General features: G+C 51.0%; 1 protein-coding gene across 2 annotated transcripts; it reads left to right on the top strand.

The window, feature by feature from the left end:
* Positions 1–1,967: 1,967 nt before the first annotated feature.
* Positions 1,968–19,722, top strand: TFRC (transferrin receptor). 2 transcript variants are annotated; one of them, XM_084212560.1, is made up of 19 exons: positions 1,968–2,084; positions 5,335–5,405; positions 7,386–7,599; positions 8,190–8,409; positions 8,598–8,741; positions 9,463–9,556; positions 9,927–10,049; positions 11,262–11,357; positions 11,501–11,640; positions 12,019–12,188; positions 12,495–12,614; positions 13,218–13,303; positions 13,417–13,480; positions 13,819–13,886; positions 14,244–14,311; positions 14,628–14,709; positions 15,324–15,548; positions 16,013–16,153; positions 16,435–19,722. In XM_084212560.1, exons 2-19 carry the CDS (start codon positions 5,373–5,375, stop codon positions 16,675–16,677), a joined length of 2,331 nt encoding a protein of 776 aa, XP_084068686.1. In that variant the 5' UTR covers positions 1,968–2,084; positions 5,335–5,372; the 3' UTR covers positions 16,678–19,722. The 2 variants fall into 2 exon arrangements, with proteins under 2 accessions (XP_084068686.1, XP_084068685.1); XM_084212559.1 differs by lacking the exon at positions 1,968–2,084 and adding an exon at positions 3,790–3,889.
* The last annotated feature ends 1,695 nt before the right edge of the window (positions 19,723–21,417 follow it).

Here is a 21,417-nt window from a genome sequence, read left to right on the forward strand (position 1 = left end):
CCAGGTGCTTGGTGCTCTGTCTCCTCTCCAGGCCAGCTGTGGAAAATGCAGAGAGCCAGGCCAGCCCCAGGTGCTTCCCCAGGAAGGATGCAAAGATGAGTGTTCTTTTGAAGGGACAACAATGCTGTGGCCAGCTGTAGCTTTACCCACTGCGCTTTCATTCTCCCAAGTGCTTTTCCCTCACCTCCTCCGCAGCTTGTTTGCTACAGGACAAGAAGAGACAGCAGATCCTCTCCCACATGCCAGTGCTGGTCACGGTCCCTCTCCTTCCTCAGCCTGCATGCCAGCACGTGGCAGGGCTGTGGCCAAGGAACAACAGATCCCAAGCATCACTGTGGGTGCCTGGATTGGTGGAAGAGAGCAGGATGGAATGACACTCTCCAAGACAGTATGATGGCGTTTCCTGAGAGGATCATGCCCAACTACTTTACACACTTTTTGCCAGCACAGTTGAGAAATGCAGCAGCAAAGGCCAAAATATGTGCTCTTCTGGAGGATGGGGATACTCGTGGTGCTGTGAAATTCTTGGCTATTGCACTCTTGGCTTGGTGAGACAGGAGCAGAGAGGGCAGGCTCTCCTGGGAGCCCTGCCTGCCGGGTTAGGGTAGTAGACAGGTTGCAGTATGATTCTGACACTGAAAAACATTTGATTTCTCAGCTTCCTGAGACCTATAATAGCTGACTGCACCCATGAGGTGCACGCCATGAGGTGACATGGGAGCACAGACAGTGTATCCCTTAAACCCAGCAAGGCTGGAGCTGGCACTGCCACTCCTCTGAGTGGCTGGGATCCAGAGGAAGCAGTTGCCATTCAGGGCAGAAGATCAAAGTCTTTCTTTTGTCTCCAGATGCCTGTTGCCTCTCTGGCCCTGCACCTGGGTTGCCTGGAGTGCCGCACAGCCCTTGTTCCATGGAGGGCACAGCCAGTGGGAGCCCTATAACCACTTCCCACCCCACAGACCACTGCATGTCCCACAACCCTTGGCCTCAGCCCAACAGCAGATCCAATCCAGCACCACACTCCAGCACTTGGTTCTCAGCTTTTCCATCCCTTCCAGACTGAAGAGCCATGTTAGTTGCAGTATTTCTTGCCATAGAACTGTTCAAGTCACCTCACAACATTGTTCAGGATAAGCTGCTGGAAAAACAGCTTTTCACAGAATATTCGGAGTTGGAAGGGACCAACAAGGATCACCAAATCCTGCTGCAAAACTGAAGTGAAACCGTATTTTGATCACATGTTCTCAGCACCCCAGAGGAAGGACACTGGCACATCATAAGATATTGTACAAAAGCATGTGGAGTCATTTGAGTCGAGTCAGAGGACTCACAAACCCCCCAGTTTGTGAGTACAGAGGACACATGGACATCTAAAATAGCCAAATAGTTTGGCTTGCCAAACCACAATGAAGAGGAACACCCTGATGCTGGGAAGACAGATCAGAAGTCAGCAATAACCAATCCTACATCCTCTTTTCCTCTTCATCTATTTCCCAGTTTTTTGCTCTCTGTTCCTCACAAAGATTTTTGGTTGTTCTGGGCAGCCTGAGCTTCTGGGCTCGGTATTGCCAGCAGCACAGGCATCTCCGTGTGAACAGCAGGTGTCCCTGAGAGAGGTGGCACCAGCCACCAGGCACCCATAGCCAGCCAACTCCCAGTCACTTGCAAGGTGAAGGGCGCTCCACTCCTCAGGGGTACACAACACTGCTTTTGAAGAACCCTCATTTTAAGGCATTTTACCACCAAAACCAGCTGAGGTGCAAAAACGCCCGAGTTTCTAGAATGTCAGCTTTCTGTCTCTTTTTCCTGCACATGTAGAAATGGGGAACTGACCGCCGAGCACACGCAGCTGTGATTGGGGACGGAAAGCACCTGCAGCAAGTGTCTGCAGGGCGGCTTGGGGCGGCACCTCCCCCGTACGGCCGGAAGGGAGGCGCGGGGCGGAATCGATCGCTTTGCCGCCTTCCCCGGGCAGCGCGGCATCGCTCCGGGCAGCGTGCGGAGCCTGGGCGCCCTGCAGGTGTCCCTCCTTTGGCGGAGCTGCGTGTGGAATCGCCGCCCTGCGCCTGGCACGGTGTGCACAGGTAAAGGAAGCTGAGGGCTTGGTGGGGGGAGCCCAGGAGGAACATAAAAAAACCAGGGCAGAGGTGCGGCTGCTTTCCCCGGGTTACACTTTCCTGAGCAGCAGGCTGCATCCAGGCCGTTGTGGTGAGAAATGAGCGGAGCCTCCGGCCTGCAGGCCTGATCTAAACTCTTTCTGAACCCGCTTAAACCTTGGGCTTCCACCGAGGCACCAGCCAGCACCGTGTACCACGGGTCAGTCACATGGCAAGTGACAATGGATTTCTCTCCCATAACTGGCATCATCACAGCTGGTGAGGGGTGAATCTAGAGAAGAGAGAGCCCGGGCACTGGAGCCCAGCTCAGACCTCTTCTGGTAAACAGCTGGCAGGTCTGCCAGCACGTTTTGCCTGAGAGACACTTTACAGACTTGTCTCCAGGCCTCCATGCCGAATTTCAGGTCTAGTTAATCCCCCTTTTATCAGCGCAGGAATGTATTGCTTTCACCAAACATAATCCTCTTTGCAAATCATGTGTTCTGTCAAACTAAAACTTTCTGCTCCCATCCTTCTTTCTTGGGAAAGGATTTGAGGCAATAATCTGGGCCTACTGATTTATTTTTCTAATGAGCAAGGGACAGATGAGCACAGTACTGCAGAACATGTGCACACACGAACCTTCAAGCGTTCTGTAGCTGTGACATGCTTTTGAGGGATGCCCTGAGCTGAAGGACTGAGGCTGGAAGCAGAGACCTTCTCTCACAGTCCTGATGCAGGCTGTCCATACTTGTGTTTAGAGGCTGGAAGTGATAATACCTGCCACGCTTCCTGTAGTACAAATGAAATAGCAATCTGTGCAGCCCAACACAAAGGAAAAGCACCCCGGGTGTCTCTGCCCATTCAGATCTTAAAAGACAGCCCTGAGCACATGAGACTTGCTGGGACCTGAGGGTGCTGAGAGCCTCCCAAGCCAGAGCAAGCCCTGTGTCTTGTTTGCACCACCCAGGGAGGAAAATATTTTTCCTGCCCTCATCCCTCAAAACGCTGAGAGGGTGAGAATGCTAAATCTGCGACCTATTCCTTCTTCTACTGCGGTACAAGCATGCCTTCCCATGAAGAGTTATTAACCTCATCTCCCTGTCCCACATCCAGCCCTTCCTGTGGGGAAACTGGGACTTGGTGTGCAGCTAGTGAAACAGTGGCTCCTCCACTGTACCAAGGGCACCTAAAGTCAATTTATAAAGCAAGCAGCGTCATTCTTTATAAATGAAGTAGGTCATAGTGAGGAGGGGACCAGTCTCTTCTACTATGCCTACAGTGAGAGGATTAGAGGAAATGGCCTTTAGCTGAGATGGGAGATTCAGATTAGGTATTAGAAAATTGGTTTTCAGCATTTCAGGCACTGGAATAGGTTTCTAGAGAGGTGATGGAGTCGTGTCCCCTGGAGTGCTTAAAAGGTGCCGGGTCACACGGTTTAGCGGTTACAGTGGTGGTGCTGGGTTCATGGTTGGACTGGATGATCTCGGAGCTCTCCTCTACGATTCTGTGCTTCCTTACGTTCCCTCTGCGCAGCAAGGCCGGGCAGGGCACGCGGCAGCCCGAGCCGTGGGGCGGGCTGAGCGGGCGGCGGGACACGGACCCGCGGCAGCAGCGTGAGCAGCCGCAGCCGGGGGAACGTGCTGGGAGCGAGCGATAGGCGGGGCGCTGTCCTGCCCATCGGGGCGTTCCGGGCGCTGGGCCGCGCCGGGGCCAATCCCGGCCCGATCCCGGCGCGCGTTAACACTACGGGCGCCGCAGAGGAGCCCGGCGCGGCGCTGGAGCTGCTGCGGGTGAGCGGGCGCGGGGCCGCGGCACGGCGGGAGCGGAAGGCCGGGGAGCGGGGCGGGAGGCGAGCACGGACGGAGGGACGGAGGGAGGGAGGCGGCGCGGGAGCCGCGGCGGCGGCGCGGGGCCCTGTTGGCGCCCGGGGCCGCGCCGCATGCGGCAGCGCCCGCGACCTTGACGGGCCACCCCGCTCGGCGCGCACGGGGCAGACGTGCCCGCGGCCGGCCGCCTATCGCCCGCCGCTTATCGGGCGGCCCGCAGCTGGGCCCTGCTGGCGACACCGGAGCCGCCCAGCCCCGCGGGGTGGCTGCTCAAACGTGCTCGCTTTTCTGTCTTTTTCTTCTCTTTGCCGTATTTCTCAAAGATCGGGGCCTGGCTGGAGGGGCTCGGGGAGGCATCGCGCTCCCGGCCAGCATCCCTGCCGGGTGCGATGCCCGCAGGCCCTTTGTGCTTCCCTGCCTCTTCCCTCGGAGCAGACCCTCCACATGCTCAGCCCACTCGTGCCCTGGTGGGAGCCTGCGGCCTCAGGTTGTCGCTTGGGGAAGGCTTCTCAAATCTGTCGGGGTTTCACCTCCACGTGTTCTTGCCCTAAATAAAAGGTGAAATAAGCAATGGCCACTGGTAACCTTTGATCTCCAAATAAAACCTTGCAGATCTCCCGGGTGTAGAGCTAATCCACGTGCACCTGAAGACCAAAGCACCTATTAGCAGCGGCGCCTGAGGGCATACTCAGGTTGCTTGCTCCCAACCTCAACACCTGTGGTCACTCGCTAAATTGCAAATCTTTTTCAGGAGGAAATGGAGAAGTAAATCAGTTTCAGTTTACCTTTCATATATGTTTGCTGTTTGCAGAGAACTTAGAATTTTAAAGGTTGCTGAAATTATTTTGGAAAGATGCTCTTAGCGACTTTCAGAGACTTGTCAAGACAAAAATTACCTTCACAAAGTTGTAGAGAACATAGGTGTCTAGGAGGGATGTTCGTATTAGAAGTGTTTTGTCGGGGTTGGAGTTTGTGCTGCTTTGCCTTATGTGACTTCTCTTTTCCAGCTGGACTCTTCCTGTCATTGAGACAGAGCCCAGGAACCTTAGATATCTAGAGTCCGTGGTGGCAGTTGAGTAAATGCCTCTTGCCAGCACTCCCTAAATGGAGATGTCCCCACCATTAATAAGACCCCTGGCAGAATTTAGCCATTGGAGACTGTATTCCTGGTTTGTATGCCTGTCAGTATGCCCAGAGTTCAACAGAAAGAGTTGATTGGAGCTGATCATTGCCATGGGAACTTCTAGGTTGTATTCAAGGTTCATGCAGGTTCACTAATGTAGTGACTTAGGTGGAAGTATGCACAGAAAATCCATGGGCAAGCAGTGCACTTGTGGCAGTAACTGATCTCAGGTGTGTAATGTAGTGGCAGGGGAACAGCCTAACCTTGTTGTATTCTGAACTTCTAGGGCTTTGGTGAAGTTGATTTGCATTTGTCCAGAAGGCAATGGATCATGCCAGAGCAGCAATCTCTAACTTGGTAAGACATGGTACCTCAATGCTGTTTGTCTCTTGGTGGGCTGATGATACTGCAGAAGAAAGGTTCAACAACATCTGTGTATGAGATTATATGTATATACATATAATATGTAATAATAATATATATATTATTATTTTTATATTTTTCCATGTAGTTCGTTGTATATTTGAATATACATGAGCTGTAGAATTGAGTATAGCTAAACTGTGCAACAGGTGGCTGTGTTGATGGAACTGTATGAAAGATATTTGATGAGTAGGGTGCTATATTTATTTAAAAAAATATCATTACTTATCAGTTTTGGAGAAGATGAATCCAAAGCAGCGTTAGGAGCTGCTGTGTGGGTGGTGAGCCAGATGTCACTGCAAGTAGCTGGCCATGATAAGGAAGTGGCTCAAACACTAGTGCTGGTGGGTTAGCTGCTATCATGTTTTGGGTCTCTGAGGGCTGTTAAGAAAGGGGGGGCGGGCCTTGAATAAAGTTGCAGAAGGAAGTGCTGCTGAGGAAGCCATTCAAATGCCTACTGGGACAATCAACATGTGTTCTATTGTTACTTGGGGGGTGGGAGTTCAACCACAAGTCCAGCTTTTGAAAGCAACCTGTGCTTGAAACAAATGTGCAGGAACTTGTTCAGCCAAGCCTGCTGGTCCTAGAGAGCTTGGATTGTGAAATGACTCAAGGCTACAACTGAGAGTGTGGTGGTTTGGTCTCTAAACAAGAATGGATGATATGTAGGGTTGGGGCATGTCCTCTGTGTGAGGACATGCCTCAGGTGTGAGGGAAGCCAAGCTGTGGAGCAGCTGAGCTGGGAGAGTGTTATGACAGACTGCAGTGTTGCCCTTTCCAAAATATGAGCAGGCAGCCACTTCATTGTGGGTAGTGTGGGTGGAACTGGAGGTCTGAAATGACATTGGTTTCTTTTGCCCAAGCAAGCAGATATCTGGTGTCTTCACTTCCAGCTCTGACATATAGTTTGAGAGAGAGCTGAGAACTGTGGATGAGTTGCTGAGGTTGTACCTGGGCTTGGGTGCTTGTTACCAGCTGCTTCTCCAGTACACAGGAGAGTGCTGCTCCCAAAGCTGTTCCTTTGGCCTTTTTGCCAGTCTCACTCTACTCTCCAGTAGAACCGTGGCTGCAGGCAATTTCAGCATCTCTAATGGAAGCAGAGTGGTTCTGCCAGTGCCTGGCTATGCCTGGAATTGAGTTAATCTGAGCAGCTGCCTTGTGCATGGGCTGCTGTTCTGTGGGAGGCTGGGCTGTGCCTTGCACCTGTTTAGAAAAGCGAGCTCCAGACTAAAAGCTCTGCTTGGGCACTGGTAAAAACCTGTCAAGCAGTGCCAGTTGTTGGTGGGTGCAAGAGGTGTAGCCTCAGCTTTCATGTTAGCTAGCATAATGCCCAAGGGTCATCTCTCTTCAGTCTAGCTGCTTTGTAATACTACCACATGTGTAATAGTGTAATTTAAGGGTAACCATAGGGCAGTTTAATACAAAATTATCCAGGTGCTGGATGAGAGTATTTACATCAAAGTGGATGTGGCTCAAAGGCCCATGAACAGTTGCTTTCTGTTTCCTCTGTGTTCATCAAAGTGTATATTGTACACAGTCAAGTCTTATCTGTGCTCTGCTGATTAAAACCAGGAGTTTTTGCTTGAATCAGCCTCAGCCGTGGGGTCACGTGGGAAATGCTGGTGCCACTGGCCGCTTCATATCTGTAAGACTCCAGGCTAGGCTGATCAGTGTGACTCCAAACTCGTGCAGGGTAAATGGAATCTAAATAGACTCTGGAGACCCTGAGTGGGTCTGAGTCTTCACTGTGTTTAAAGCATCCATCTTGACTTACTGACAGCCCAAATGGTCGCTGCAGTGGAGCAGTTGCAGGTGGACCAGCAGTGTTTGGGCTGGAGCACAGGTGCAGCAGACTGCAAGGACTGCGGGCTGGTGTAGCCAACTCTTCCATCTCTTGACTGCCTTTCCACACAGTTTAGTGGCGAGCCAACATCATACACACGCTTCAGCATTGCCCGGCAAACGGATGGAGACAACAGCCACGTGGAGATGAACCTGGCTGCTGATGAGGAGGAAGGAGGGGAAATTGGGAGAGCAGAGCACCTGCATGCCAGCATGCCTCCCCCACGGAGGAATGGCAAGAACCTCTGCTTCGTAATCATGGCAGCTGTCCTCCTCCTTTTGATTGGTAAGGAAGGGTGGGAGGCAACTGCATGAAGTGGACGCCAGTATTGAATGTAATCTGAATTTATTAAATTCCAATCTGTATTGTTTTCCGAGATAATTCAACAACTGGGATCCAGGCCACAGCCTCTTGTCACTAAGTATGTCTAGATCAGACTTATGGTACAGCACTGGCACAAAGAATTCTGAAGTTTGATTGTGGAGAACTGTGACTTAGCTGAAGGGAAAACTGATCCATGTCAAAGTTTTGGTTTTCCCACCATTAACTCCTAACACTGCTGTAGAGATATAGGTCAACAGATGAGTACAGCCTTTGGTACTTGTCTCTTAAGGTTTTAACAATGCCATTGGCCTGAAGTGAGCATTTTCCTTTCCAAGTGGTGCTGGAGGGACTCTGCCAAGTGCAAGATCAGATTTACAGTGCCCCTTAAAACATGCCAGCTCAGGCAAAATGTCAGGCTGCATATTTGTCTGTCGTTGGGTAAACCAGCTCATCAAAAATGGTGAGAGCAGAGATGTATCTCAGCTCTGAAGCTGTGTGGCGGGGTTCAGTCATCTTTCTGCAGCACAAAGAAATACCTGTTCTGTCCCCAGGGTTTCTGATCGGCTACTTGAGTTATCGTGGACGCATGCAGAGGGTTAACAGGTGTCTGGATGGAAGCGGCAACTGCGAGATGACTCCTACTGCATCTTACTTCTCAGATGATGGAACAGAGGAAGAAGAGGTTCCTGGACCACGCATCTTATACTGGCCTGAATTAAGAAACATGTTGTCCTCTAAACTCTCAGCTACACGTCTTGAGGCCAACCTGAGGTAACGGTTCCAGAAGGTTTATCTAGAGCTTTGAGAGAGGCACAGCCTGTGAGCAGAACTTGGGCTCGTTTGGAGAGCAAGGGTCTTGTGTAAGGTGGCATGTTTTAAACTCGGGCTTAAACGGCTTTACAGGCTGCAGTGCAGCCTGGTGCTGAAGTCTAAGCTATATGTATATCTGTTCCCTACAGACAAAGAGAAGGTAAGAATTCTTTTGAAGCCGGCAAGGCTGAAGATGAGGGCACTGCCAGCCACGTTCATGACCAGTTCACCAGCTTCCGCTTGGATGACGTGTGGAACGATGAGCACTACGTTAGGCTGCAGGATAAAGGCAGGTATGTTAAAGAAGAGATGCACATCTCATCCATATAGCACATGGATACCTGTAGTCTTGAGCAAACGTGTGATTTCTGCTTAAAATGATGTGAAAATTGTGAGCCAGTTACCACTCTGCAAAGTCAACCTCAATCTAGCCAAGCAATAACTGCTCCGGCCTCTTTTCAGGCTTTCTAAATCCAGAGGGTCTGGATGTTTCCTGGGGGAGCTGTTTCCTCCAAGTATGCTTGGGAAGTGGAGAGAAAACAAAATTGAGTGAAAACTCAGCTGAAAGGCAGATTCCCTGTGTCTAAAACCAGCATAGGTGACTCTATCTTGTCACCCTGACAGGGCTGCACGCCTGGCAGTGGCTCCTGCAGTAGCTCAGGAGGGTGTCAACAGGCATTGTGTTGTCTGACAGCTCACACCCTCGTGTCTTACTTCCCCTTTTTATCAGGGGCAATGAGTTTGCTCAGCTTCTCTTAGGAGGTGACTGAGAGACTTGGAAGCAGATTTTCTTTCTGCTACTAGTCTTAGAAATCAGCCTTCATTAATGTCTCTGACCAACTGCAGAGATTTTTGCTTGGAAGTGCTGGGATGAGTCTGCCTGTTTCAGGCTCCATTGACTTGATGGGAATTGTTAGAGTGCAGACTGAATACAGTCAGAATACTAACTCAGAGTACTGAGCTAATTAAATTCTTGTGTGAAAGAGTTTAACGCTGTCTCTCTACATTTAACAGTAGCAGGAACCGAGTGTCCATTATAGAAGATAGTGAAGAAGAGTTGGAGAGTCCTGATGCATATGTGGCATACAGCAAGAGCGGCACAGTTACTGTAAGTGATTGCAGGAGAATCCTGCAAATGTGTCTGTACACTTAAAAAATAAGTCCCTTTAAAACAGGTATAAAGCCCTCCCCAGTTAGGAGAGCTGGGTAGGATGGTCAGAGTGGGAGAGAGGAGTGGGCCCACGTAGTATTCTTACTGCAGCAAGATGCAGGAGTAACTTTAAACTTCCCTGTTGGAATCCAGACAGGTTCCCTTGGCAGAAGTGCTGCTCCAACAGGCGTCTTGCACTGGATCAGTTTACATTGCTGAGCTCTAGCTCCCTGCTGTTAACAGGAGTCACAGTTACAGTGACTGTAGGCTGTTTCAGGTATCTCACTGATTAGGACTGCTGCATTCATAACCAGTGTGTCTGTTGCAGGGCAAACCTGTCTATGTGAACTATGGACGGAAAGAAGATTTTCAGAAGATACAAAATTTGCGTGTTTCAATGAATGGAGCTATACTCATCTTCAGAGCTGGAAAAATAACCCTTGCTGAGAAGGTAAGCAGTGTCTGCCCCAAAGCCTGGCTAGACTTGGCAGCAGGAAGCCATGCTTCCTACCTTTGAGGTGCAGAGGTATGTCATTTTTAGGTCTGTAGAACTCATGTATGTAAGATTGTTCTGCAAGCCTGGTCTTGCTTGTTTGCACAGAAGCTCCACGTGCAGGTCTGGACACTGAGGCTGAGCAGAGTTTGTTACTGTTCATGGTGCAATTCTTCTTGGCCTCGGGCAGTTTGCTGGAGTAACCAGACCTCTGGAGTGGTGGAGCTGGGAGCCAGCCTGGGAGCAGAGCTGGCTAATATCACTAGATACAGCCACAAGGCTGCCAGAAGCAGGACAGCCTTGTCTCCAGGACACCTCTTGCTGCTGTAGCCAGATACTTTCAAAGTCTGGCTGCAGTGTGCCACTTGGGCCCTTGCTGGCTGTTCCTTGGACCACGTAGCAGTGCTGGTATTAGGTCCAGCTGGTGGCCATGCGTGCTGCTGTAGTGTTCCCTCTGTAGAGAACAGAACCAAATAGCCAAGCAGGCTAAAGGATCCAAGTGTTTCTCTATGCAAGCCTGTTCCATATCTGACCTAGAGCTGCCCCTCAGAAGGGTGCTTCTGGGGAGGCTGGGGCGAAGGACCCTTTGCAGTTGGACTCAGCCTTGTCTGCAGGCATCTGAGACAGGCAGAGCCAGAAAGTGCTTCTAAAAAATGTGGTCACTGGCTCTCCAATCCCATTCCCACTTTCCAAACTGGTGTCTAGCTGTACAAGACGGTTTGTACCAGTGGCATACCAGAGCTGGGTTGTAGGTGTGTTAAACAGGGACCTGGCTAGTCCACTCTGCCACCATTTTCCATGTGAAGATGAGCCTCCAGTGGCTGCTTGTCTTGAGACTAACCTCATCTTGGGAAAATGGATGGGGCATAATCAAAATTAAATAATACTACATTTTAAGCTGCTCCAAGGAGCAAGTATGAGCTGAAAGAATCATAGAGTGAGACACTGTGGTGTGTCCTGACTGTTCAAAAGGATGTTAGACACAGTTTGCCTGGAGTAGGGCTGAGCTGCTAGGATTCAGCTGCCTTGTGTATCTGTCAAGTAGCTGTTAAAATCTGTGGTGGAGTTGGGCACTGAGAAGGACAACCTTCACACCATTTCTCCATGTTCTTGCCTGGACTCCCCTTGCTCACAGTGCAGATGTACATTTAATGTTTCTCTTTGCTGCAGGTTGCAAATGCCAGAAAGGAGGGAGCAGTTGGTGTTCTGATGTACGCAGGCCCCTCAAATGACAGGAAGGCAGATTCCTATGTCCCCTTTGCACATGTGAGTATGTAACTGGTTCCCCTGTTTGTTCTTGAGAACCTCTCTGGCTGGGGGCTGCAGCCTGGGCTGTCCAGCAGTGCCCTTGTGTAGAGGAAAACTGTTGGACTCTGGTGAGACTTGAGAACTCCTATTGCTTTTCACAGGCCCACCTTGGAACTGGAGACCCTTTCACCCCAGGCTTCCCTTCTTTCAACCACACCCAGTTCCCACCAGTGGAATCTTCTGGACTACCTCAAATTCCTGTTCAAACTATCTCCAGAGAAGCAGCAGCCAGACTGTTTGGGTAAGTGTTTCTGCTGTCATGCAGGCTGAGGTGCTGTGGCCTCCTGTCAGGACTGAGGGTGGTGTGAGGTGCCGTGAGACAGAGCTCTGCTGCTCTCTGCTGTGTGTGGCAGGGAGCATGTTCTGGAACTGGCTGGAGAAGAGTCACTTGTGTCCTTGTCTCATGCCTTAAAGATTGCACTTAACCTGATGTTGGATTCCTCTTGGCCTCTGCATTCAACCCCTCCCTGCATAATTAGTGGTACAGAACTGCAAACTCTGTCCGAGGCAGGCCCTGAACAAGGTTGCACCTGCAGTTGCAGGTGTGCATTTTCCACACAGTAGCTAAACGAGGTCAGAGCTGGATAATGAGTTCAAAGGAATCTTCTTTTTCTCTCAGAAAAATGGATGGATACAAATGTCTTGAGGAGTGGACAGCTGATATCATGGGATGTAAGGTGACAGTGAGCAGCAGCAGCAAGATGACAGTGAAACTGACTGTGAACAACGTTATGGTGGATAGGAAGATTCTGAACATCTTTGGTGTTATCAAGGGATTTGAAGAACCAGGTAACAGCAGCTGCATTGTGGCTCAGTTTTGAGAGGAACCCTTCCTCTTCTGTGGTCATTGGAATGGGACAGCTGCTCCCAGACAGATGACAGCTTTCTCAGCAGAACCAAGGCCTTCCCTGAGGATCAGAGAGAAATCTGAACCATGCTGCCAGGGAAAGGCTAATGAGAGCACTCAGTGTGCCAGATTCAGGGATCAGACTGCAGACTCTCTTCCTAATACAGAAGCTGAAAGCTGCTCTTCTCATAAATGGTATTTGCAGTCTGAAGCTTGCAGCTCAGGTCTTGATCTTGTCTCCTTTACAGACCGGTACATTGTGCTCGGAGCCCAGAGAGACTCCTGGGGGCCAGGAGCAGCCAAGGCTGGAGTTGGCACTGCCATCTTGTTGGAACTTGCCCGTGTGATCTCAGACATGGTGAAAAATGGTAAATATTTGTGAACAAAAGCACGAGGGTGGGCGGTGATGCAGGTCTAGCTCTCTGTGTGTTAACACTGGAGAGCCCAGTTGCAAAGCAGTCCTTTTAGAAGGTGTAGGGAATCTGACAAAGCTTCCTGATAAGGTGTTTCTTGTCCAATGCAGTTTGTCTGAAATGAGCATTCACTTCCGAGGGACAGCCTGCCTGTATCTGGTATGGCTCAATTACCAGCGTGCCCTTGGTTAACACGGGACACAAACCTTAAACTTAAGCTGTCTGTTGGACAGCCAGGCCCAAAGTGGGAAAATGAAGTGTCTGACCAGCTGGGGCAGTGGGGAGACTGCATGGTGGCAGTCAGTGTGAGCACACTTGTCTCCAGGGTTAATTTTGGGCTCAGGCAGCTAAACAAAACAGAGTTGAAATGCAGACAGCATTGTTCTCCTGCACAGTTCTGCAGCATGTGGGGGCAGGGTACAGTGTCCGTGCGACGGGCACATTTCTCTGCAGCAGCGCTGTCTGAGGAGCAGGCAATTCATCATCCCAGGCCTGCAGTGCTAATCTGCATCTCCATGGGGAAAGGGCAGACCTCTGAGTCTCTCTCTCTCTTTACAGATGACTACAAACCACGGCGCAGCATTATCTTCGCTAGCTGGAGTGCGGGAGAGTACGGAGCTGTGGGTGCTACCGAGTGGTTGGAGGTATTGGTTATTTCATAGAGTTCTGCAGGATGGCTGTGCAGTTTTTCCTGTGGATTAAACATTCTGGTGTTGGACTGCTACTTCTCATGATTCAAATACTTGTTTTGTTCCAGGGGTACTCCACCACGCTGCATGCCAAAGCCTTCACTTACATCAACTTGGATACTGCAGTCCTGGGTAACCTGCTACTCTTTCAAGTACTTCTTGAAAGTGGGTGGGACTAGAATAGCTTCAACAGACATCCCTTAACCTCTAGGAATGGAGGCTGTGCCAAGAGGTGACTGGTGGGTGTTTGGCTGAAGACTGGCATGACTCCATTTATTCTCCTGCTGTCATTGAAGCTGGGAGGCTGGTACAGCCTAAGCCCTGAGGAGTCAACTCTGCTAAATCCCAGTAGACTGTCCTGTGTCTATTGAAGGTCCTTTGACAACTGTAGCTGCAGATGAGGGGTGGGCAGCTCTAGCTGTAGTGGTCGATTGTGTCAGTTATATCAAATACCCTTTCATTTTTTGCAGGCTCCAAAGACATCAAGATTTCTGCTAGCCCATTGCTGTACTCAGTGCTGGAGACAACTATGAAGAGGGTGAGTTAAAGGGCATTGATCTGATCAAGGTGACTGTGGTTTTAAGGGGGAACTGAAAGCAGACAGAGCTGTGCTGGATCACTTTGCCCACTTTACAGGAGAAAGACCCATTTAGGAAAAAAACTGGGATTCTGTAGGGGCCCTGTCTGAAATCAGCTGGGCTCTGGGAATTGCAGTTTACACATGCAGAATCTAAAATCAGCAAATGCCACAGTTCAGTGGCAGATGTGCCAGTGTGGAGAAAGGTCAGGGTAGCAGGCCTGACTCTGGCATCTGCACAGCAGTGTAAGCTCCAGGATGGAGCCAGAAGCCCAAGCAGATGTCAGAACAAGTTCAGTGATTCTCATCTCTGGGCAGGTAAAGGACCCCGCAAACGATTCGAGATACCTGGACAAAAGAGTTGGCCTTGACTGGATAAAGAAAGTGTAAGTATTGTAATTCATCTCTTTCATCTGGAGATAGCAGATCTCCCTAAAGGAGCAAACAGTATGGATTCTGCTGGAGTGTCATACTGCTGTCTGGGGTGGGCTCTACCTTCTGACGTGTGGTTAGGCAAGTGTTAACAGTACAGCACTAACTGTGCTGCCCCAAGCTGGCTGAGGCAGCCCAGCCACCTTCCTGCAGGACAGGAACAGCCTTGTCTAGAGTTCTGTTGTCTTAGAGCTTCAGTTGTAGAGCTTGTAGCTTTTCTCCTGGGGTGCCCAGACTAGTTGGTAACTGCTCAGTGCTTATTTTCTGCAGCGTTCCTCTTGATCTGGATAATGCAGCGTTCCCTTTTCTGGCCTACTCAGGAATCCCAGTGGTTTCCTTTGGTTTCTACGATGTAAGTAATGTGTGCTTGCCTGGTGTGCTCATTCCATGCAGAGGATATCTGATCTCCAGGATGGCAGGGCAAAAGGTGCTGTCCATGATCAATGTCCTTGCAAGAACCTCTCAGAGGGAGGAGATGCAGCCTCTGACCTGATGGCTGTGGCAGTACTTGCTGTCAAGACTGCTCTGGGACAAGGCTGGCCTACAGCCTCTGTTCCAAAGTACTGAATACTTGCAGGTTTTTGGGGAGAGGGGTCACTTGCCTTTCTAGAGGCTCAGATGTCAATGAATCAGAAGCAAAAGCAATAGAAAGAGGTCAATCTGTTGCTGCATCAGTGAATGACTGTTTTACAGCCTGCTGCTCAGCAAGCAGAGGGCATTGTGGAAGTGATATCATTGCCCTGAGTAAGTACTGAGCAGAATATCTTGCTGGTCGATGGAAGCTGTCAGGGATGAGATACAAGAGCTCCATTCCCTTCCCAGTGCTTTGGAGTTTTGCCATTTGAGTCTTTGCTCCTAAGCAGAACAGGGAGATGGGATGGGGTGGAGGTAACAAGTACCTTTGGGGGATGAAAAAAGTAATTGGAAAAGCATTCTTGGCTAACTTCAATACCTTCTTTTTTGCAGGAAGGTGACGAGTATGCCTTTTTGGGCACTACTGAGGACACTTTGGCTAACCTGAAAAGGAAGACTGCCAACTTGTATTCTCTCATGCGTACTGCTGCAGAAGTTGCTGGACAAATAGCTCTCAGGATGACCCATGACCATGAGCTCTTTCTGGACTTAGATAGATACAGTGATGAATTGCTATCATTCCAGGAGAAGCTTTGGCACTTCAATGGCAATGTGAAGGTTAGAAGGACTCTGAGTTCACCAAATCCCTGATGATTATGGGGCCCATGTGCTAATAAGGCCCTGTGCCAGTGGATACAGCAGGATGGACACCTTTCCCCTTTAGACATAAAAGGGTAGTGAAGTGTGGCCAGAATAGACGTTCCTTATAGAGCTGTGCAGGCAGAGTAGCTGTGGCAGACAGATTTAGCTGATCTGGATGTCATGAGCTCTTGAGGAAATGGATGTGAACAGTTTCTTCTCTGGTTATCATTCACAGCATAGTGCAGCTTTCCATCTCATTTGCACCTTTGCTGAAAATCTACAAGAAACTGTGGGTAGGGAGTGACCTCAGAAGAGCCTGCCAGGAACTTGTTCTGCTACTTGGCTAAACTGCCAAGAAAAAAAAAAAGCCCAACACTTTCTCTTGGTAAGAGAGCAGCAAAAGAAGAAAATCAGGTTTGCTAACAGCTCCTCCCTTGCAGGAACTGGGGCTGACCTTGAACTGGCTGTATTTTGCCCGTGGAGACTTCCAGCGAGCTGCAGATGCACTGAGAAGAGACATCGAAAACAGTGACAGGGAAAACAGGATTGTCCGCAGAGCCCTGAATGACAGGATGATGAAAGTGGGTATCTTCAACTGGTTTTTCTTCCTTCACAAAGGAAGACAGTGCTGGCTGGGATGGGCCTTTCCCTAAGGGGTCATGGGCACTGTGCAGGCTGGTGTCTCTTCCACTTGCTTAGTGGCAATGTGATGGCTTGCTCATGAGAGAGGGTCTGGCCCTTGCAGAGCTGCTGTGGGAAAGGGCTCAGAGGGGGTCAGAGGTTGGCAGCTTGTTTTGGGGCAGATCGGGAAAGAAAAGCTTGGGAGGCGAGAGTATAACCCTCTCTTTGCCCCTCTACTCAGGTGGAATACGACTTCCTCTCTCCATACCTCTCACCAAAAGATGCTCCCTTCCGCCACATCTTCTTCGGCAGAGGCAGCCACACCCTGAAGAGTCTGCTGGAGAACCTGGAGCAGCTGGCAACCAACAAGACCGGCGTGGATGTGAATGAGCTGAAAGAGCAGCTGGCCCTGGCGACCTGGACCATTAAAGGGGCTGCCAATGCTTTGGTGGGCGATATCTGGAATACAGACAATGAAATATAGACACGGCAAACACCACCTGGATTACCCGTCTAAGGTACAGGAGAGCTGTGTGCTCTCACAGGGAGCACAGCTTCCTTCCTGGCCCTGGTCCCAGCAGAGGGCCTTGCTGTGTAGATCTAGTTCCACCTATAGCAATACACACAAACTCCCTGTACCTCAGATTAGGCATTGGCATGATTTTTAAATGGCAGCTTCTTGCAGATTTCCAGTACCTTATATATCGTAAAACCAAACCAAACCCCCTGGAACCTAAGTGAAACCCATTCCCTAACATGGCATTACTTTCCTGTAGATATTCTGGCAACAAAATGTTTTTGACCAAAGCTGAGCGTAAAATTTAAATCTCACCTTGACCAGTTCATAGGAGGCAGTTTTAAAGTAGTACTAAGATTACCATGAAGTCTCCTCTGACCAGGCTCCCACCTAACCTCAGTCCAAACCAGTCGTGTACAGCTACTCCAGTGTACTTAAAAACTAAGAGCTCAGGTGTTTCCTGAACTGGTACCTTGAGTGGGGAGGTACCTCATCTAGTCAGGCTTTTAACTGCTGGCCACCTAAACCTAGGGACAAAACAGGGAATGGATTCCTCTGGACATTTGTAACAAGGGTCCCTTCTCTGGCAGGGAGCTGCAGTTCAAAAATTAAACAATGTAGTAATAGCCTGCAAGTGCTGGATTATCAGCAAGCTCTGAAGTGCCTGCCTGCCTGTACTCAACAGCTGGGTCCCAGTGACATCTTGCAGGCTTGCTTCTGCCAAGGCAGATATCAATACCCAGGGAAAATGACCCAAAGATTATCCAATGTCCCCTTGATATCCTCAGCTGGCACATCAGCAAGTCCTGCAGCAGAAATGTCTTTAGACTGGCACTTCAGACCTTGCTGCTTCAGGGGCCTTGTGTGAAATCAAGTCTCTTGCTGGCCAAACTCTGTTTGACTGATGTCATTTTGCAGGTTGGCTCTTGTTTGGCACTGAGATATTTATTTCTTTATTTATTTATCAGTGACAGTGTTCACTATAAATGGTGTGTTTTTTTTATAGAAGATAATTATCGGAAGCAGTGCCTTCCATAATTATGACAGTTATACTGTCGTTTTTGAATAAAGCAGCATCTGCTATTACAATCAAACATGATACTGGAACTTTGCATTTAAAGTAATCAAAACAAGACCCTCAAAAAGTTTTGGAAAACTAGCAGTTAAGCTTTCTGTGGCGAAAACACCCCTCTGGAAGAAAATTGAAGATGCAAACCTGGTAGTAGTGAGTCTCCAGGTTGCGCTCCAAAGCAATCCTTGAAATGCTGAAAACCTGGGTGGAAATTCCAATACTAGAAATTTGTCTCCCGTGTGGGGTCTGTGCCCCTCTGTGGGCTTCAGACTCCTTCCTGCTCCCCTTTCTGGATGCTGTGTGCTCTCACAGGGAACACAGCTTCCTTCCTGGCCCTGGTCCCAGCAGAGGGCCTTGCTGTGTAGCCCTACTTCCACCTGTGGCAACACACAGAAACTCCCTGTTCATCAGATTAGGCATCGGCACAATTTTTAAATGGCAGCTTCCTGCAAACTTCCAGTACCTTATGTATCATGAAACCTAACTGACATTATCGGGGGCAGTGTCTCCCATAATGTGTAAAGAACAAGGTAGTTTTTGCCTACCACAGTGTTATATCGGAGGCAGTGACCTCCATATGTTGCACTATGGGTGTACGTAATTATCGGGGACAGTGTTTCCCATAATTGTTCTATGCTTATCACGCAATGTCATCTGCGAAGCTTGATGGTTAGTATCTAACATGGATTAATTTCCTGCAGTCCTATTATTTCACTCTCCTGTGGTGATGCAGATACAATCTTCGGTCTGTTATGTACGTCCTTAGACACTTCCTTCTCCATAGGCTGAACTGTTTCAAATAGCTGTGCTGTCTTGAATTGGCTTCCTGCCTTCAGTCACAAGAGTGGTGCTTGAGTGTTTAGTAGAAACTAGGCAAGTTAGACTGTGTGCTCTGTGGTGTTGTAAACTTCCTTCAAATTAGTTACAAAGACCTGAGGAATTAAAGGTGAATGTAGGGCTTGGGGCTGACAGCTGTCTGGAGGGCCCTGGTCACTGCTCTGGATGGGGACATGGAGCAGTTTGAGAGGCTGGCCACACCAAGAGGGTGCTGCTGTGTGTGCATGGGCTTCTCACTCTCCAGTTCTGGATGGAAATTCCAGTCTTGCCCCCTTGGGTGTTGAATGGAGGGAGGAAAATCAGTGTCAGCTTTCTGATGGTGCCGCTCTGCTGTGTGACCTGGGGCTGAGCAGTGCTGATGTGTGGCACCTGCTAAACCGCGCTGCCTGTTCCCAGGGGCTGTTGCCTGTACTTTGCAGTTTGATTTGGCATTTAAACCTAACCCGCGGCTTAGTTTTAACCTAAACTCTGCAGTTTGATCTGGCATTTAAACCTAAGCTGAGCGAGTGACCTGAGCCCCAGCAGTAGTCCTTGAGGGAAAGAATACTGTTCAGTTGGAGCTCTGCAAGGACGGGGCAGGGACTGGCCCCCAGCCTAGTTACTGAGCTCAGTGCTCACCAGCTTGGAGGGCTGGATTTTCATCAGTCTCTAGAAACCTGATGCCCAGGCTATTGCAACTTGTTGTTCTTCCTTAACTTCTCTTAACTCTCTAACTTCCTACAGCCCTGTCTGTGTTAATGTTTTCTCTGACATTCTAGTTTCTAGTGACATTTCTCTGGATGGCATCTAAGAGCTGCTGTCTGGGAGTCCTCACTGTGGTGTTTGCATGCATCTTGATGTCAAACTTAATCTTGTGCTTTATAGCCAGCAGAGAGAGACAAAAGACAAAGCTTGTCTCCTGGCTAGGCAGCACAGCCGTGACTACTGGGATGTTGGGATGCCTTGCTCACTTGTGGCATCTGACTGCTGTGGGGTGCTAAACTGTTTCTGGATTTACCTGCTGTTTGCTTGAATAAAGTATTTTTGAAGCTTGAACACTCAGTTTCTCTTGTGGGGTTCTGGATTACGTGCTGTCTGCATTAATAAAGATGTTGAAGCTTGAACACTCACCTTCTCTTGTGTCTTCTTGAAAGCCATGATGCTGTTGTGGCATTGTGGCCATGGGTGAGCTTGGGCAGTTGGAGGGAGGCTGTTGTCCTGTTCCATCAGGGCTGCTCTGTAGCAGCTCCACTATCACTTAGTTGATGTGCAGTAGCAAATTTGAACTTCACAGTGCTGCTCAGCTGAGTCCTGCCTTGTCACAGACAGCTGCAATAAGGACTCTGGTAATGAGGTGGAGGAGCACAACTGCATACAAGCCCCCAGACCTCCCCCTCCTTTCATGTCCTACTTGCCTCCCTATCACAGCCTGTGATGTATGGGTGAATGATGGGAGAAGGATGAAATGTCAGGTGGCTGGAGGAGCCTGTGGGTGGCTGTGTCCCAGGAAGCCAGCACTTGCTCCTGCCTTGTTCCTGCTCCTCCTCATCCTGGATGTCCTGTGGGCCAAGGTAGAGATGCAAGTATCGGTACTGCTTAGAGCCCAGGACACCTCTGGGAGGGCAGGAGCTGCCTCCTCAGCCCCAGATGCCTGCTCAGGTGAAACTGCATTGGTTTGGGGCTTTGCATTTAAATAAGTTGAGTTTCTCTCTGCTGTCCTCCCCCATTCCTCATGCCGGTCTCACCTTCTGCTTTACAAACACCACATTCCCTAGAAGTCTCACTATTTGGATGAGCGGCAGCTTCTCCAGGATCCCAGCTCGCGCTTTATGGGCTGTCCCGGCATAGCTCTGGTCCCTCCTCTTCCCCCGGGGATGATTTACTTGTTGGAAGGACGTCGTTTCCCGCAGCTCCTGCCCGCGCCTGGCAGGGCTCTCTCCCTGCGGTAACTCTGCAAAGTGTCCGGAGAGGCCGGGCCGGGGCTGCGGGCGCCCTGCTGCGTCCGGGCAGCGCCAGCCCCGCCGGGGCACAGGGAACGGGGAACAGCCCCTTCCAACTCATCTGGGAGCAGGGATTTTGGCAGCGCAGGGCAGCCCGCGTCCCCGGTGCAGCGGATCGGTCCCGGGCCTGGCGCTGCTCCGCGGTGAGTCTGTCTGTCCGTGCGTCCATCCCCGTGCTCATCTGTCCGTCTGTCCGTCCTCGCCCCTGCTGTTACGTAAAGCGGCGGGGCGGCGCCTTTAAGAGCGGGGCCGGGGGCGGGTCGGGGGCCGTCCGGGCTCCCGGCGGCGGCGGCAGGAGGAGGCGGGGGGGCAGGAGGGGAGGAAGGGGTGGCGGAGCCGGAGCTCCAGGGACGCGGCGCGGGGGGGCTTCCCCAGCGTGCGGGGCCGGGGTGGGGCCCGCACCGCGTGCACCATCCGGGGGCAGGGGGCGAGCGGGGCGCCGGGGGTGCCGGAGGGCGGGGGGTTGAGCCCGGCGGTGCCGGAGGGCGGCGGGGTGGCCCCGGGGGTGCAGGAGCAGGGCGGCTTCACTCGCGGCGTGCAGGAGGCGGGGCTGGGGGCGCTGCCCCGCGGCCAGGAGCTGGTGGCCGGCGGCGGCGAACCGAGGGGCGGCGGGGGGCCGGGCCGGTGGCACTGGGTGCCGCTGGGCGAGCGGACGAGCCTGCAGGAGTGGGGCGAGCGGCCCGGGCCCGTCACCGCCCTCGGCAGCCCCAAGCCGGGCGCGGAGCCGCGGCGGCCCCGGGAGCGGGGGACGGCGCGGGCGCGGCGGCGGGCGCGGGGCGCGGAGGAGGCGGCGGCGGGCGGCAGCCCCGGGGCGCGGCG

The sequence above is a fragment of the Fringilla coelebs genome (genome assembly GCF_963513975.1).
Source record: "Fringilla coelebs genome assembly, chromosome: 10".
NCBI classification, from domain to species: domain Eukaryota; kingdom Metazoa; phylum Chordata; class Aves; order Passeriformes; family Fringillidae; genus Fringilla; species Fringilla coelebs.

Coding starts and splice junctions, on each gene's coding strand:
- TFRC (XM_084212560.1), top strand. CDS start 5,373: ATGGATCATGCCAGAGCAGCAATCTCTAACTTG. Junction 12,615..13,217: donor CTCAGACATGGTGAAAAATG/GTAAATATTTGT, acceptor CTCTCTTTACAG/ATGACTACAAACCACGGCGC. Junction 14,312..14,627: donor CTTGACTGGATAAAGAAAGT/GTAAGTATTGTA, acceptor TATTTTCTGCAG/CGTTCCTCTTGATCTGGATA.